At 38.2% G+C, this 19714-nt stretch overlaps 1 protein-coding gene across 1 annotated transcript in view; it reads right to left on the bottom strand.

Annotated features, from left to right (window-relative positions):
* Nucleotides 1–19714, bottom strand: part of PTPN1 (protein tyrosine phosphatase non-receptor type 1) — a 105475-nt gene that overhangs the window by 20556 nt on the left and 65205 nt on the right. Inside the window, exons 2-3 of the mRNA XM_032218085.1 lie at nucleotides 6546–6636; nucleotides 2395–2495 (exon numbers count right to left, since the gene is read on the bottom strand). Of these exons, the coding sequence (XP_032073976.1) occupies nucleotides 2395–2495; nucleotides 6546–6636 (192 nt within the window). The remainder of the gene's footprint in view (nucleotides 1–2394; nucleotides 2496–6545; nucleotides 6637–19714) is intronic.

The following is a 19714-nucleotide window of genomic DNA, read 5'->3' as shown; positions in this document are numbered from 1 at the left end:
CTTGTTTTTCCATCAAATTAAGCTACACTGCACTGTGCCTAAGTATACAAAATTGATCAAAATTTAAACAATAGCAAAAAAACCAAAGATAAGTCTTGTTCCTGTAAGCCTGGTATGTTCTGTAACCCTTACATTGAAAATACACAACAGATTACAGAAAATGGTTGTAATTCATTTGATTAATTTACAAATAACACTTAGAATGTCAAATGTATGTCGAGAATAACTTGCACATATGTCCAAGTGTACTATCATCTATCTATCTATCTATCTATCTGTCTGTCTGTCTGTCTGTCTGTCTGTCTGTCTGTCTATCTATCTATCTATCTATCTATCTATCTATCTATCTATCTATCTATCTATCTATCTATCTATCTATCTAATCTATCTATCTATCTATCTATCTATCTATCTATCTATCTATCTATCTATCTATCTATCTATCTATCTATCTATCATCTATCTATCTATATCTATACTGGCCTATGACTGTAATAAAGATTTGATCACTCACAAAAGTGATCCATTGCTCTCACTGGTTATAATATAATATAATACACTGATTTGCTTTTCTCTCACTTATTGTCCTATCTACCATCTTCCCTCTTAATCAAAATCAGGAGCAAGCAACTTAGTATCAATGAGAACTTTGGGGCTAAAACTCAAATCGTTGCAGCTTAATGGGATGATGGAAATTGTGGACTCAAATAGTGCTGACCAGATTCTACCAAGGCTCCTGCCATTCAGTTGAAGAATCTGAATTATTATGGGTGACCTAACTTACTGTACAAAGGATCTCCAGGTAAATGTTAGTTTTATGAGATAGCATTTTGGTGCTGATTCTTGAACTTTAAAATGTTGCCTATAGAGATATTTTTATAAAAATTCTGTACTGAAATTTTCATGCTCTTACATTTAATAATATATGAAACTAAATAACAGCTTCCTCAATTTGTGCCCAGTGGCTTCTTAGTATTTTGAGATATCTGCTATATAATACAGATTTCTTAAAAAAAAAAAAACAACAACCAGAAGATAAACCCTATGTTAATCATCTTCAACAGCTCAGATCCAATAAATTAAAGAAAAAGTGCTGAAGCAGAGCCAAATGAATAGATGAATAATTTAAAGTACCTAAGGGGACAAGATTTTATCAAAGGAAGCAGCTTTGGAAAGAGAAAATGATGTGATCAACAACCAACAGGAAGGGTGTGGCACACCACTTCCTACAGCGTGCTATTTCAGGAGTAGATGGCTTGATTCTGTCTTAATAACAATAGGCCATATGCTAGATTAGCATTCCGAAGATTAGTGTCCTCCAGATGTGTTGGATCTAAAGGCCCTTAATCCCTAGACAACATTGTCCTAAGAGTTATCCAAGAAGTCTTCTCCAGGTATTGCCCGTACTGCCAGAAAACATGTAATTCTGAGAGCTAATGAGGAAAGGATTAGCAGTTTAAGGTCAATTCTTTTAGCTAGAACTCCATACTTCCATGCTAGTTAAACTATAAAGTGTGGAAATATGTGACCACATTTTAAGAGCTTAGCAACTCATATTTACGGCCATTTGCAGTGTTTCATGGCCATGAGACTGGCATTTACAATGTTTTTTTACTATAACCTGGCATTTATTCTCAATTTTCAGCAAACATGCCCCACTGTGAACAATAAATTTGCTTAAACAACCATGGCATTAACAACTGCCACAAAAAAGACTGTAAAATTGGGACAATCACATGATTACAACTGTCATAACATTATAACAGGTAGACCCCATTATGACTATAAGTTGAAGACTACCTATATCAGCAACTAATGTCCTTAAGGCTTTAATCTAGCCATATCATAAAGACTATTAGCATTCTAAAAGATATCCAACTCTTCCTTAGTAAAGTTTTGTCCTATCTGACTTGAAGGACTTTGCTGTCAATCATGATATAATGATTTTCTATCCATGCAGTGTCTTGGTAAAATACAGGAAGGGTTTATCATTGCTTTCTCCACAGTATGAAATGATACCTTTGATGTTTTCACTAAAGTCATCATCTGCCTGCAGCATCACTATTTCCCAATATCAGTGCCTGCTTGATTTAGCTAGGAGGACCTTCACACCACAGGCGATCCTGCTGGGAATATATAGTCTTGTCATATACACCTGTTGTTCTTTGCTCATCTCTCTCAGAAACACCCTCCCTCCTCACCACAATAAAGCAGCATTATAGGAACTGGGGAGGTGGAAAGGGCAGAACAGCATACTACACCTATTGCATATAACTGCATGATGGGTGGAGGTAAAGGATTTCACTTGTTTCCCCATACAGTTACCAGCTGTGATCTCCAAGATTAAAAAAAAACAGGAAAGAAAGACTTCTATTATTCTCTTAAAGCTCTTACCTGTGTAAGGATATAACTTCTGTTTGCCTCCACCATTTTTATCAAACTTGCATTGACATAATCATTGTCACCTTGTTCCAGCTTAATTCGGCTGTGGTCAACTACAAAAAGGATAAGAAACCATACTATTAAACACTTACATAATATTTACACTTTGCTAGACAGCTGCTTTCAGAATAAAGAAGTAAGCTTTTTTGTTTCCAAATATATGAAGCACAAAGCAAAACCTTTATTCTTAAGAAAAGGTTCCTATACCATTATCAAGTATTCTTGGGAAAAATATTTAATCAGGTGTGATACCATGAGCTAAATGTTATGTTAATCCCATGTTATTTTTTTCATTCAACATAAAACACTGTTACGCTGCCTTCTGTAAAACCTCTCGAAGTGTTTTAAGAAACAAATTTATAGTTATAAAACAGCAGTAAGTTAAAACAAAGGATACAAAACATGTAAGTTAATGTATGAGTGGGAACAGGGAAAAAAGCAGGTATCATTTACACATGGAAACTCTTCAATAAACATCTAAATCAGGGGTGTCAAACTCACGGCCCATGGGCCGGATGCTGGCCACGCCCACCCCTGGTTTAGTGAAGGGGAAAAAGGTCACCATATGTCATGTGACGATAACGTGACACTGAGAGTTTGACAAATATTTGCTTCTTGAGGGGTAGTGGAGATGAAACGCTCCATACAGTGACACAATCAATAAAAAGGTATTTTGTAGGAGATGACCAAACTGAGCCCGAGGAAGGGGTCAAGCACATCATCAGCCTTGAGTCCCTTCGCATCCATGAGAGATCTAAGTCCAACCCACCTTGAATTCCATAGATCTACATCAATTTGATAATTTGCTAAATTGTCATATATTTTCTCTTTTCTGAACCTGGCCCATTTTATTAAAAAAATTTCCTAAAGTGTGGGGCCAGAAATGGTTATAACACTCAAAGGAGGATCAGACCAATGAAGGATGGAATACTTCAGATTCTTGCAGAGAGCTTTCACTATAAACCTATAAACGCAATAAACCTATAGTCATTTGAACCATGTTGCTCCCAGATTTATTGCACCCGTTCATACCCAAATGATCTATTATCCTGCAGATTTAAAATGAGTACCTCAGTTTCAAATTATTGGAGGTTTTATATGCTGCTTAGCAGTTAAATGGCAGCCAATCCAATAGTCAAGATAGTCATTAGAATTAATTCAACACAGAATGTATATAACATGTCAATTCAAAAACAAAAAAGCTGTATATGTCCTAGTTGCAGCTTCCCAAACAGGTACATGAATAGTCGCATGTAGAATGCTTTACAGTAAGCTAAATGTTGGATTATCAGCACATGGTTAACATTAGTTAAATTCCCTGTAACCAGGAAAACCAGATGAAGCCAACCATGGATGCGCCTAGCAATAAAAACTACCCCGGGTTCTAGAAATATTTCAGAAGAACCTCTAACCTTTTTAAAAAAAAATGTGTATAATCTTATTTAGAACAAGTACAATACAGAATATAAAGATATGCTAATGAAGAAGTTTCTATCTTATATGCAAGATTTTATAATATTTTCCGTAAACCATTGCTTGCATTCTCAGGAGAAACTGAAATCTCTATCATAAAAATACTTAATTGCTTCACCTAAATTGTTCATATTTCAGTTAACATTTCTTAGAACCCAACCAAACGATTATTAATATTCAAAGCGCTCTGACAGTAACTGCACTCTAGTTTAAAGATCTAAACTTTGTTCCCTTTAGCCCAATCAGATATAAAAGAATCCCTACATTTTACAGGAAAACCAAACTGACTGGAAGCCATTTTATCTAAAACAAACAAAATCAATGGCGGTTACCATAAAAAGAATCTCTAGAAATGATCAGTAAGCAAAATTATGTGCAACACTATAGTACGTATTGAGTTTTCCTGGAAGGCTCAACAGATTTTTAGTCTATTAAATGATTGTAGAGATTTTCTAACATATGGAGAAGAACAGATTGGCAATCTGAATGTGTAGCACACATGACAATCAAAACTCCTGAGTAGATGACTGTAGCACTTGGAGATGGAGCAGATGCAAAAGAAAACCAGGGCCGTGATGTGAATATGAGACAAAATTTTAACCACAAATATTTGTTTTTTAAATCCCCTTTCACCATCTCCCACCCACACTCATTTCTTATGATTTAATGAGAACATTTTTGTAAGCTTCCCCCCCCGCCCCACCTCCTTTTGGAGTTGATTGCCATATGTCATAACCACTATTTCTACATAACACCCTTCCAGATAGCGAAAGCACCCCCTATGGATCCTTTCAAAGTTACCAATTTCTAGTTTCCTTGTTGATAGATTTCAATTTCTTAATTGCTTGATCAGCCTAATTGCTCTTTTCTGAATCTGTTCCGTTTTATCAAAATATTTCCTAAAGTGTGGTGCAACAAATGGTTATAACACTCAAAGTGGGAACAGACCAATGAAGGATACAATGGAGCTATTGTTTCCCGTTTTGTGGGACCTATATTTCCTTTAATGCAATCTAAAACTGATCTTTTTGCAACCATATCACAATGCCAACTCACATTTAGTGCATAATTAATTATAATCCCAAGGTATTTTTATGAAGTATTTGAAGATTTTTAATTGTCACGTTTACAGTGATGGCCATTCAACCTCCTTTCCAAAGCCCTGCATATTTCATACGCATTTTGGTCTTTGGTCTCTTTTCGTTGTGCTCTTTGTGTGGTATTTCTGCTCCACCATGAGATAATTCAGAGCAGCAAGCCATGATCCAGGTGTGTAAACTCTTCTACACAGGATTTATCTTATCTAATCTCTGAATATAAATGACTCTTTACAATTACACAATTCACTCCAGGCTAGTGCTCTTTCAGAAGGCCTGATTTGCAATTCCCAGAACCTCATCTGACTATAATTGCAAAAAATTGGCTGCCAGGTTTCCTAGATTTTGGAATAAGAAATACAAGAGCTGTACCGTAAGCCCTAAAACAAGCTTAATGTAACAAAAAATACAGTGGAAAAAAGTCTTCTAGCTCCCTAAAAGAAGCTCAACATAACAAAAAAATGGAATGAAAAATAAAATCTTCTAGCTCAGAAAGTCCTGGCCCACAGATTTTCATGAGGTGGCCCTACTTATTTGACATCTCACTCAATGGGGATTTCAGTAACTCCCACATATTAAGTAAAGCCTAACCTAATCCTAAAAATGTTGCACATGTCTTCCATACACAATTGACCTCCAAATTTCTGTTGCTTAGTGAGACATTTGTTAATGTCTCACTAAGCACTAATGCCCCATTTTACAACCTTTTTGTTTAGTTGTTAAGTGAATCTAGTTTCTCTATATTTTCCTTGTCAGAAGGTCACATGACCCTGTGATACTACAGCCATCATAAATAGGAGACAGTGACTGAATTTTGATCAAGTGACCATGGAAATGCTGCAACGGTTATAAATGTGAAAAATTGTCATGTCACTTTTTCAGTGCCATTGAACAGTCACTAAATGAACTGTTGTAAGTCAAGGATTACCTGTATTGTAATGCTAATTCCTAGATTGGCATTACATTTGAAAAACCCCATTTCTTTGAGTTTTTGAAAAATTATATTAGAAAAATAATAATTTTATATCTGAAAGTTGAGTCACAGCAACAGGACTTCTATCTAATTGTCACGACACAACTTCCAGACAATTCTACCTGGCTGACTGAGAATCTTCATATATTATTATATAGCCTTTATTGTCATTGTACAAAATAAATACGATGAAATTGGTTGTCAACTGTGCTGAGCAACGTGCCGATAACGCGGGCCGCACCCTCATTGCGCCTCTCAAAGCTGTCCACGATAAAGACCAGCACCACCAGGTGGAGCCAGACCACATGACCACCGGAAAAAGATGTCGCCAGTGTGGGAGGAGGAGGAGGAGGTGGCGCTGCCACAGCCGGAGCAGTAAGGCTGGTCAGCATAGCAGTTATCGAGGGTGTGTTGGCGGAAGAAGCAGCTGGAAGCGGTGGGGACGGGATGACGATGCTCGGTGAAATGCCGGGCACCCCTACGGTGGTTGCCATTTTGTGGAGAAACTAACAACAATGCTATAGTTTTTGTAAGTAAATTGAGAAGGTCACAATACTTACAGGGGCTGACATCTCTGTACCTGTTGCGATTTTTGTTTTTCGGATGTTTGGCCATTTTACATGGAAAGTCACTGGCTTCATGTTTGATTTCCTAGAGGGAAATAAAAGAAGACATTGGTATATGTGAAGACTTGTGCATATTACAGCCTGATTTGAACTGATAGCTCAAAAAAATCACTGAGAGCTAGTGGCTTATCATCATATATGATTCTGTTTGCTCTTAAGAGTCGCTGTGCATAATTTCCAAATAATGACAGTTTTTAAGATTAGCAATAGCAGTTAGACTTATATACCGCTTCACAGGGCTTTCAGCCCTCTCTAAGCGGTTTACAGAGTCAGCATATTGCCCCCAACAACAATCCGGGTCCTCATTTTACCCACCTCGGAAGGATGGAAGGCTGAGTCAACCCTGAGCTGGTGAGATTTGAACAGCCGAACTGCAGTCAGCTGAAGTAGCCTGCAGTGCTGCATTTAACCACTGCGCCACGGCAAACATTCAAGGCATGCATTACAGACTAGCGGCATATATCATTACTGAAAATGAATTTGGAAATTTACAAGAATATTAAGAGAAAGGTATCATGTTTCATTGGATTTACAGCATGAAATACCATTTTACTGCTGAAATAAAAAAGCATCAGAATGTGTATTGGGGCAGCACAAAGATAGACATACAAGTAGAGCAACTGAACAAGGATATCTACAGGAACACATATGTTTCTTGATATCCTACATGCCACCCTTTCATATATGCATATTAACAGCTAAAGTGTACAAATGCCTGGTTAAGATAAGAACATAGGTTTCCTTGAGTCATCAGCAAGTTACACAGCAGCTGTAAATGTTAAAAGGATAAGGCATATTACCCTTCACAGAAGCAGTAGAGTTGTTACAGCCATCCAATTTGGCACTGATCATTCATTTCTCTGGCAACTGACATACAATCCAACATTCACGGTAACATTCTAACAAAAGCTATGTGTAAGATCAATCAAACCTGTACACTGCATGTCAGGAACTTAAAACAAAAAACAAAGCATGAGTAACTTAAGAGTGCAGGAATTAAAAATAAAGAGAAAGAAAGAAGTTACAGGATTTTCACTTGAGATATTCTCCCCCCCCCCCACTAGACTTGGAGTGAAGCCATTCTTTAACTTATACGGTTAACTAAATAAATGCAATATGTATAACTAAATCAATGTGAGACAGCCTACACTAAGGCCACGCAGGTTTGTATTTTTCCATAGCCCAGGGGAGAACATACAGCCCTCCAAGATGTTGCTGGACTATAACAATGTATGATTTTTCTCCATCCTCTTAAGAGTTAATCATTTTTAGCATTCATTCTCTTTTTAATCTTTGAACTGGGCCTTTAAAATTTATGAGCCATGTTGAGTGCTCATTTGAGCAAAGACAGAATATAAATCAGATCCTGCTCCTAGACCAAATGGACACTGCTGGCTGCAGCTGAAATTGGAAAGCTCAAGGTTTCCTTACTTCTATTGTCTCCTTAAATATAAGATACAATTATTTCGTGCCAGATCAAAATCCAGTTTCTTCTCCCTCTCTATATTCTAGTCAAATTACAGGACTAAAACTAAAGGATGCATTGAAAAACCCTCTGAGATATGAGCGCATTGACATTTTCTGACAGTGAATGGTCCATGTTTCTTGCAGGGACTGGGAAAATTCCGCTATTGAAGGAAAAGCAACAACAATAACAGGCCTTGGCCCACAAGAAGTGAGCAACAATTATTGGTAATAGTTTCTCAAGAGGGCAGTTGCCAGCTTATTATAAAGATCACTGCATGAAACTGATTTTCCAGAACAATTTCAGGCCTGATTTTAACATAGGAATAGACTGGATCCTTTCTTCTCTGCTAGCTTTAAGCTATTTTTAGCCTTTTGAGATGTGCCTTTTTCACATTGTATGAATACTCTATTATGTACCATTATTAGAACCTTTCTGAATGGTTTGATTCCTTATGCTAAATCACCTTAGGAATGCTACTGTAGAGTACCCTACATACTGGAAACAAATGAATGAATACTGAAAATCCTGTTTCCCTGAAAATAAGACCTCCCTGGATAATAAGCCCAATCGGGCATGGGTTTAAATAAGCCACCGAAAATAAACTCTCCCCGAAAATATTGCAACACAGCAGCAGACATGAGGTTACCACGCTCCCCACCTCCTGCACCTCAAATATAGTAAGAACTTCCTAAAAATAAGGCCAAGTGGGTCTTTCAGGGGTCAAAAGAAAATAAGACCTTGACCTTGTCTTATTTTGGGGGAAACACGGTATATGATTACAAACAGGAGCATAATATATCCCCAAAAGAATAATATAGGGACATGGACAAATCTAATCTACTTTTTAAACCACCAGCCAGTGCAGAACAAGACTTTTCTAATTTCATATCAACTTCTATAGCAAAGCCCTTTTCCTTGGTATTGTTTGGGGAAGATAATTCTCGACTGTTGTCCTTTTAGCTTTACAGAAGGGTTTATACTCTCTTGATAAGGGCATCCTATTACATCCTTTAGTAAAGTTAAAAGAACAAATGTGTTTGCTTTTTCAATTCATCAGGTACATATGAAACATGGCACGAAACAAGAAAGATGACCTTTTTCTAAGTGGCACAAAAATACACAAAGTTGTCTTATTGGTGAGATGGGCAGCATATAAATTTAACGAATAAGAAAATAAATATTCAAAGGTATCATCTCTGTTTCAAAGGCCAAGAGCCAGTGGTGTCTTAAGAGGTCTCCGTGGTCATGTGGCCAGCCAAAGGCACACGGAACACTGTTACCTTCCCAACAAAGGTGGTTCCTATTTTTTCTACTTGCATTTTTACATGCTTTTGAACTGCTAGGTTAGCAGAAGCTGGGACAAGTAACAGGAGCTCATCCCGCTATGTGGCGCTAGGGATTCAAACCGCCGAACTGCTGACCTTTCTGACTGACAAGCTCAGCGTCTTAGCCACCACGTCCCTTATTCAAAGGGAGAGGTCACAAATGACCAACAATTGCACTTTTGCACAAGTTGTCATTTCCAAAATGTAAGCAGTAAGGAGTTTACAGATTTTACATGTGTGAGAACTGTACAGCCCCCATTTCAATGCAGAGTATAAAGTCAATACATGACCCAATAGGATATGGAGGGAATTTTGATGAGCAAGCAGGATAATTCAAATATAGTCAGTCATGAGTTTAACCTTATCTAGTACACCTTGGCAGAGATTTATTCTCTATTCCCATTATACTGGCCTCAGTAGTCTAAAAATAAAAGTGGTGCATTTTCCATAAAGTGTCAGAAGCAGAAGTCTTGCTCTTCTTCTTTCCCTAAGTTATTCCGAGTGTTCAATACTTATGCAGTTTGAGGATGAGTAACAGGATATCAACAGTCTTATGTGCTTGAATCATTTAAGAAAAATAGGTTTATTACCAACCACAGTATATGAGTGGGTAGGAAAGGCAGCAGGCGTTGACTGATCACTATTTCCCATCTCCTCTGCCTTTCTCATAATAAATGGAACACCTTCCCATTTCCCCCATGAGTAAAGAAATCTACTTATAGTGTATACTAGCTGATAACCTGGTATCGCCCAGGTATTTATAGAAGTGGAAGCGTTTGTCTGACAGGGAGCCATTGAGAGGGGCCTTTCTTCCCCCTACTCCCATGCCCATATCCCTGCCCTCTCCCTCCCCACTTCCATGCGCTCCTCTTTCCCGCACTGTCTACAAACTGGCACTTTGCCCCAAATCCATCAGGCTTCCCCATTGCCACGACTGGCTTTCCAGAGGTAGCTGCAAAGGAACTGATATCACAAACAATTGCCGCTCTAGGACGCAGCACTCACTCTCCTTAATGGCCCAGGTGTTCCAGAGTTATGCTGGAACTCTCATACACACAGAGGGAGACTATAATAATTACAGAAAATATTAAAGAATTCAGGTCAAAGTTCTTTTATGTAATTCTGTTCTGAAATTACTACATTCAAAATGGCTTTTCAAAAGACTGCTACTGCAAATAAGTTCATTGAACAAATGAGAAATACTAAAAATAGCCCTCCACTTATGATACAAGTCACTTAGCAACCAAAGTTGTAATAAATCCCCCAAAAGGTACTTTCGACCCGGATTTAAAGCCCAAGTGACTGCATTTTAGGTGCTCAGCAAGCAATTTGTACCTCTGGTTGTTTGCAGTGCCCCAAGGTCACAGTGACAATTTATAATGTTTCTGGTGGAATCCAGTGTTTACTTCCTGTTTCTGGCAAAAACTGCCCCATAGCATAATGGGTTCACTTAACTATTGTGGTATTTGCCTAATGAAAACTGCACCAAACATGTAATTGGGATTCCATGGTGACCCAGTACATCTTCATTAATCAAACTGCATATACCCTCAAGAGAGAATGCCAGAATTTCACAATTTTGGCAATTTAAAACTATCTATCTGGGACTCGTGGCTCAGTGGCTAAGATGCTGAGCTTGTCGATCAAAAGTTCGGCAGTTCGGTGGTTGGAATCCCTAGTGCAGCATAACGGGGCGAGCTCCCATTACTTGTCCCAGCTTCTGCCAACCTAGCAGTTCGAAAGCATGTAAAAATGCAAGTAGTAAAATAGGGACCACCTTTGTGGAAAGGTAACAGTGTTCTGTGCGCCTTTGGCGTTTAGTCATGTCGGCCACATGACCATGGAGACGTCTTCGGACAGCGCTGGCTCTTCGACTTTGAAACAGAGATAAGCACAGCCCACTAGAGTCGAGAATAACTTGCACATATGTCCAAGGGGAATCTCTCTCTCTCTCTCTCTCTCTCTCTCTCTCTCTCTCTCTCTCTCTCCATACCAGGAAACCTAGGATACTCATTATATTAGTAGAACCAACAACACTATCTGAATTTCCAATATCTATAATACAACTCTATAATGCAAAAAAATAAGAGGGAAACATCCTAGTACAGTATTTGTTTTATGACATATGAGAAAAAACACAATACCAGGAAATTTGGGCAGCAAAATTGTTGTTCTTGCTGTGACTTTACTCATGTTAGCTTTTACTAACTTGAAAGCACAGCATTACTTGTCAAACTTGTGAAGAACTAAATAAGCGACTGTGATCTTAGCGCTGCCAATGTACCTTTGCAACACGGCTTTCCTAGAAAACCCTTGTTGATTTAGTGTTCAGTAATTTGATACCTGCTGCAGTGAAGCAACACACCCAGCAAACCACAGACTACTGTCAGAAAGCCAGAGTACTGAAACAGTCAGCCACTATGCAAACTAGATGGAACCATTAAATCATGCTGTCCCCTGGAAGAGGCTTTACAGAGAAACTCATTCCATGGTGTCATTACACTGTGTTGACACTGGCCAAGCAAGTATTCATTCCTAGGTCTACCATCTGTGGCCAAGTTAGGAATGGATGGGTATACACAAGGTTTGCTGGGTGTTGTAAAATAGCCCTTTGGTGGAAAATTGTTGAAGACATTTAAGGATTGCCTGGAAACTGCATAACTCTTGTTTTCGCTGCCTTTAGAACAATGGAAGTAAAGTAATATAAAGGTAAAGTTTTTATTAAACAAGAAATGCTTAAGCAGGACACCCTATTCTATTCCAGACAAATGGTTGTCCAATCTCTTCTTAAAAACCTCCAATGATGGACCACCAGAGGTGGTAGGTTCTGACCAGTTCTGGAGAACTGGGAGAAGAAATTTTGAATAGTTCGGTAAATACCACCTCTGACTGGCCCTGCCCCCATCTATTCTCTGCCTCCCGAGTTCCACCTGATTGGGAGGAAATGGGGATTTTGCAGTAACCTTCCCTTCCACACCCATCAAGCCATGCCATGCCCACCAAGCCACGCCCACAAAACCAGTAGTAAATTTTTTTGAATCCCACCACTGTGGAGCACCCACAATTTCCAAAAGCAAGCTGTTTCTCTGGTTAATTGTTCTCACCCTCAGGAAATTACTCCTTAGTTCTAGGTTGGATCTCTCTTTGACAAGTTTCCATCTGTTTATAAATAAAACTATAAGTTGAAATGGTGAAATATATGCTGTGAAGTTTGTAAATAGCTTCAAATGCCACTACTTAATGGCAAGACAAATATTTTGCTTGCAGTATATGATGTATATATGATGAGTATATATCGCCTATATGTAGGATCTCTACCTCAAATAATTTAAGGTAACTGAACTGGAGAACAAATTTGCTGTTACCTATTTGGCTGATGATCCAACTTCATAAAATATATTTTCATGAGCTCATAAATCATGTACTTGACTTACAACACAACTTTTAGTTGCTAGCACCATTATCATAATCTTTCCCTCTATACAAGTTGAGACTATTACACTCAAAAGGCCATGCCATAAGTACTGGAGAAACTCATCTCAGAATGCATTCAGAAGGCTACATTAAGGATGGTTGATCTATGTTTATGGCCTGGAATTAATACTATCAATTATTAGCAAAAGCAGAAATCTATTCCTTCTAATTTAATGTCACCAATGAAGAATTCAACGGATGTTGCCTTCATTCACCAGACAAAAAAATATCACTGAACTAGATAGAAAAAGGATCTAAACTCTTGGATTATACCATATCCTGTGTTCCTAGGTGCTGGGCAGTCCATGAAAAGATTTGTGTTCAAAGAAAGAAAAATTGGTCCCATGTGCAAGGAATGTTTTTTAAAGCTTAGGAAGCACTAGAACAAGTTTTAGTGAAGGGTATTACCAAAGTACTCTCAGATTTGCCATCAGACTTCCTGTCTCATGTAATCATTATTTTTTTAAAAAATATAATTTTAATTAAACAAACAAACAAACGAACAAACAGAAAGCTAGAATAAATGAAAATGGTGTATGATTGCTGAAAAGAATATCTACCAATTTTTTTTGGTGGGGGGGGGGAGAACCCATAATAAACTCAATAGTTTTTTGCTAGAGAATAGCAAAATGATGGCCGCCATTTTGTGACTGCCCTTCTGGCATAATGCTAACATCGCAAATATGTCTGCAGATCAAGAGAATTGTGGCCTATAGCTTAACAAACTGTATTGTGTTTATTATCATATAAAAAGTGGTACTTGAAAAGCTGTATGTTTGCATCAAAAAATATTCATCCGTGACGATAAAAGAATTACTGCTTCCAGTTTTAATAGCTTACAGTATTCAACTATCTGTTCAGTAATTCACTTCCTGATCATTTAATGAAACCCAGTAGAGATATCAACAGGATTATCTATGATTTGGGTTACAATCCAACTTGAGACTGTTAACTCAGAACTTTGTCGAGGAAAAACTATCTTCAAGCAAGTCTGCTTAAGTTCAAATAACCTTAAGCAAGCCTGTACAACTTAGAAGGAACATTTTGGGGCATATTATTTTAAAATGTTTTTTCTTAATAAGTGACTTTAAAGTGGAAACAAAACTGAGGAAAGTATAGCTGGGTAAATCTGCTGCCTCTTTTGTGGCCAGATTTCACTTCCTTGCATACACAGCCCCAGATGTACTCACAACAAAATTTCATGAATTTGAAGAAGTGGACTCTGGCCCACAAAACATACTCACAGGAAGTTTAATTTTAGAAAATAAGTAGTGCTGATTTCATTCCAAATCACCCCTACGGGAACCATTTCTAGAGTTGAGGGTTTTTCTGGCCAACATAAAATATACATTTTATGAAAGAATTAATCTTGACAAGACAGTTAGTTTACATTTATAAAAAAAATATTGTGTAGTTTGGTGACAAATCATAGCAGGTAACATTATAGAATGTAGAGAGAAAAAGGAAATTTCCTGAAGTTTGCACATGTATATTCTAATAAGAGAGAATTAAATTGCACACCCAGCTGGATCAGGCCATCTAATCAAAACCAAATAATTACTACTGTAGTGAATCACATTTTAGCGTAGTGTAATGTAGGGTAGGGTAGTGTTTGAAGTCACAATGTATGATTAATTTATAGTCCATTTCTGTATGTTGAACAAATCTAAATAATTAGATTGGTAGTTCGGTCAAGGTTGGATCATGCATAGCACAAACACAATCACTCTGTGAATATACATGTCCCAGGATCCAATCTGAATTGGTCACTGGGACCAAGTTTTTAGTCTTCCAAGCATTCGGGCTTGTGCTGGAATCCATCCTCAAGGAACTTCTGTCTCTCCAGAATGTGTGCGCTCTGCTGTTCTACGCATTGTATCTATATGGTATCATTAGTTGTGGTTTCCTTATGTCACTGCACCCTTAGATCCTGTAAACGGGTAGTAAATCAGCACTCCTGTTGAGTGGCAAGGGGTTCATTCCCAAAAGCTTCGAAGAATAAACTTTTGGCCTCAGTGACTGACTCAGTTTGGATCCTCCAACCACTTTGTGTTGAACAGCATCTGAACTCACAAGCAGCACATGCAGATGATAATCTTCTTCTAGTGTTTCTCCTTAACAGCTGGAAGTTGGGACCTACTGCCTTTGATTCTAATGGTAACATGCATCAATGTCTATTGCAATAAATTTCCTTATTCAACTAAACTGCTGAGTATCACCGTAGCACAGCTAGTCAGAGAATTTTATAATTTAACTATGTGTTGTTACACTATAACGCTTCCTTTTTATTAATTTTTTATCTGATTCAGTAACTTACCTTGAATTTTAATAGTGCAAAAGACTGAATAAAAATAGGTTTTTGACTATACTTTCTATCTCATGCTATTTTTTCCACCTTTATCACATGGCATGGGCAATGCAATCCACAACCAAAGCATTCAGAAATAGCCTTAAAAATGAAATCCTCATCTATGGTGTCAGAGCTCTCTACTTTCAATGCAAATCTAAATAGAGCATCTTTAACTGTCCTTGTCCTAGAAATTTCATGGCTATTTCAACCTGATGATTTCCAGACACGTTCACCAACAATTCCCATAATTCTTAGCTTAAAGGATTTATCTGAAAACCGTTCAAGTGCACTTCATTCTGCTGTCCACAGACAGATTCTTCCATAAAAATGATTTTTTAAAAAATGCTGAGTTTTTCAGACGACAGAACCATGAGGTGTGAGGCATGTCAAACTGAGATTAGTGTATGTCAACAGAAGCCATAGCAGCTGAACTGCAACTGTCTATTAACAAAGAAGTCTGTGAAAATTGCCTTGCAATTGTAAGATGAGAAAGGGACAATTGTCTGTTTTCAGGGACTGTGTTCCTTTCAGTGGTCATAATAAGCTGTTACCATGAAAAGGCCGTCTGCTTCATGCTGAGAACAGCTGATGGGCTTGGAGTTAATTTTCAATTGTGAAAAAATAGATCTAGCAACTTCCTAGCTAGCAAAAGTAAGAACTTCAGGCAGAATTATGACTATGAAGTAAATTTATTTTCCCCCTCCCCCAATTTAGATTGTCCATCATATTGGTCTCTTTCTTTTATCCATTCTTTCCTCAAGAAAATAATTAATTAGTTGTATAAACAAAAAGTAACACACACGCTACACATTTCTGTTGTTGCTCTATTTCAGTCGGATATCATTTAGCATACAGAAGAAAATCACCCTTGTGTCATTACCAAAAATAAGGTCATTTTGATAAAGAATAATTCTATTAAGCAAATAAAATTCAGAAGACAGTATAGCAGTTTAAAACGAAACAAGACAAATCAAAACACTGAAGTGAAGCACTTTAGCATAGCAGAATTATTTGTGAATATATACTGTATCATTGACGCTTTGGGCACAATACTCAGCAAGGCCAGTGAGTTGGCTTCATAATAGCCGAAGGCAGAGATATAGAGACAAGCCAGCAACCACAAAATCTTATAGAGAGCAGGATCCTTAAATAAACTCATTTGTTTGACTCCAAAAACAACAGGGAAAGAATCAGCAGAGCAAACGATGGTGTTATACAACTATCCTCAGACATAATGGCTTGTTTGCAAAATGATGTGGACAGCAATATGAGAATAATTTTCTGCAATTTTTTTTGCTTCTTCTTTATTTTTCTTATATGCCTATCTAAATTTCCAGAAAGTGTAAAAGCCCCCCACCCCCAAGGAGGGCAGAACACAGCCACACTATCTCTTCCTCTTTTTGATGGCTACCACACTTGTCTAGAGTGCCAACAAAGATAACATGAAGGTGAAAAAAAGCAATTGTGCGATGAACATCATCAAGAGGAAGGTGTGGAAAGTGAAAGAGAGGAAGGAGTTGAAGACAGCTAGAAGAACTTGGCGGGCAGCATGAGCAGCAACAGCAGAACGATAAGCATCAATGGCTAGGTTTAAAAATGGTTGAGGAATAGACCCAGAAAACCCCAAGGGACAGCTTAGCTTAGCTGCACCAATGACCAAGAACCTCAGAGATGCTTGCAGCAGCACCTGGAAAAGATAGCACCCAGAGCAACCATGATGTAGCATCAAAAACCACAGGGATGATTTGGTAGGGCAGAAGTACAAAACATTCTATTCCTCCTTCCTTTCTCCTTCAGTGAAGCCCAGCACCCTGGCAAGTCTTGGAAAAGAGACCCAGGCAGTTAGCAGAGACCATCCAGAGGTCTAAAAGATTTAGGACAAAGTCAAATCAGCATAACAGCAGCCTAAGACCGGAAGTTGCTCAGCCATTCCGCTTATCTGGCAGCAGAATACCAAGAAAGGAAAAGCACCTGCAAGAAATTAATATGTGACTTTGTTGATGACTGGGCGTATAAACATACAGAGAATTTAGAGCAGGCACCGCAGAATACTAAAAAAATAAGAACAGTTCTATAGGTAGTACTATAGGAGAAGGAGAAAGTAATAAATAATTACAAACATAGACATGTAAGGAATAGGAATAAGACAAAATAGGGATATATAAATAAGGTGAAAATTACTCTGGATTTAATATAAAGAAACATAGAGGCAAGAGGCTAAAAACAGGACATGTATTCAACAAACTTCAACAAAGAAGATTAAGAACTTTTTTTTATTTACAAAAAAAAATATGTATTTGTCCCTGAAGCAATGAATCACATCCAGTTTGGAAGTTAAAAACTTTTCCTGTGTACTTAAGATTATGAATCCATTTGACTTTTCTGCATTTCGGCATCTAAAACATGCATTTTTTGGAAATGTTTGTTGTAGTTATTGCTGTCAAAGGGGAGCACCCAGTTACTGAAAGCAAAGGTTCATAAACGTTTGACACACACACACAGCTCTGCAGCTCTATGCCATTTTCCTCAGTAAATAAATGAACAAATGTAATATTTTTCACTCAATAGTTTAATTGGGAACTCTTCATTCTGTTTCGGGTTAATATTTATGAAGAAATGTTGAAAATTCAAAAAAAGCCCACAAAGTTTTTAGCACCACTGTATGTCTTGCTCGAAAGACTCTAGGAGAAAGTGGTGGCAAAGATGGGGTAGCATAACACAGGGATGGGTAATGGGGTTGATGAGTTCCCTCCCCCTCTCGATTTGTGTGGCTGTTGGTTATTTTTAAATGCCTTGTATTTGTAGTTCTTATGTTTCCCTTTCCCTCCTTGGGTTTGTGCGCTGCCCTGAGTCCCGCTGGGAATAGGGCGGCATATAAATAAAACAAAACCTAAACCTAAACCCAAATCTTTTCCGTGAGTATAAAGAAGAGCTGAGGCAATTTCTAAAAGGAGGCAATTAGAACTATGTAGGACAAGGGCATTGCAATTGCCAGTGTTTTCTCTCCTGATGCCAATATCTTGATGCAAGTAAAGGTAAAGGTTTCACCTGTCAAGTTGTGTCCATCCCTAGGGGAGGGGTGCTGCTCATCTCTGTTTCTTGGCCAACAGAGCCAACATTGTCTGAAGACACTTTGTGGTCGTGTGGCCAGTATGACTATATGCACACAGAATGGTGAGTATACTCCAAGGCACACAGAATGATGTTACCTTCCCATCAAAGTGGTAACTATTTATCTACTTGCATTTGCATGTTTTTGAACTGCTAGGTGGGCAGGAGCTGGGGCAAGAGCGGGAGCTCATCCAATCACACAGAACTTGGGTCTTGAATGTTGACCTTCTGGTTGACAAGCCCAGCATCTTAAATGCTAGGCCACCACACCCTCTGCCAGTGTTTTCTCTCTCGATTCCACCATTTTCATGTATGCATCCACACACCAACTGTTTTCACACACATGAAAACGTTTTTTTCACATGCTACCAGAGTGGTCAGTTTTTGGGTATAGGAAAAGATCAACTTGAATCCAAGAAAAGGGTAGTAGATTTAAGATTACTTCATGCCAGGAAGGTTGAGGAAACTTGGGGAGTGAAGATTGGAAAAGGGTTAAAGTGATGGCACGACAGTTTGGTGAAGTGGTTAAATAACCAGGCTAGAAACCAGGAGACTGAGAGTTTTAGACACACCTTAGGTATGAAGCCAGCTTGTGAACCTGGGCCAGTCACTATCTTTCAGCCCTAGGACTGATGCAAGGAAAACCACTTCTGAAATCTTGCCAAGAAAACTGCAGGGACTTGTCTAAGCAATTGCCAGAGGTTCACACTGACTTGAAGGTAATCCCCACCACTCCCCAACCCCAGAAGAAGATATCAGAAAAGAATGAGTGCAAGGAGGAACCTGTAAGAAATACCCCAACCCTTCTCAGCAATAAATCAAAATGCTATTGCAGATACCTTTCTGAGCTATACATGCAGACTAGCAAGAGACTCAGTATAGGGATGCGAAAGTAATTTCCAATATGGATTTTTTCCCCAACTGCAACACATTATGGGAAAAATATAGACATCCCTGTGAAGATAAATGGGATTGTTGTCAAAAGGACTGATTGATACTGAGAACACATGAAGGCGAGTCCATTCCCTTTAGTAAGAGGATCACAATGAATAGGACTCATTTCTCCACACACAACCAGCCCCAGGGTAACCCAAAGGTAGCCTCACACAGAAGTCTTGTGTAACACACGCCAGTGTTAAAAGAGCAAAACACAGCACTAGAGTACTTAACACCAGACAGTTATATAAATTTGTACTGAAGTAAATAAGTAGTCTGAAGAGAGCAATAAGCAGAAGTACAGAGTAACGGGTTAGGTAGATAATAGATAAAGAGGAACAGAATACAATGAACAGAATAATAGGAAATAAGAATAACAGGTTTCTCAACTTTGGCAATTTACTAGTTGGAGAATTTTGGAAATTGGAGGCTGCCCATC

The sequence above is a fragment of the Thamnophis elegans genome, chromosome 5, assembly GCF_009769535.1.
Source record: "Thamnophis elegans isolate rThaEle1 chromosome 5, rThaEle1.pri, whole genome shotgun sequence".
In the NCBI taxonomy this organism is placed as follows: Eukaryota; Metazoa; Chordata; class Lepidosauria; order Squamata; family Colubridae; genus Thamnophis; species Thamnophis elegans.
The sequence above is the reverse complement of the archived record's forward strand: the minus strand, read 5'-3'. Positions and strand labels throughout refer to the sequence as shown.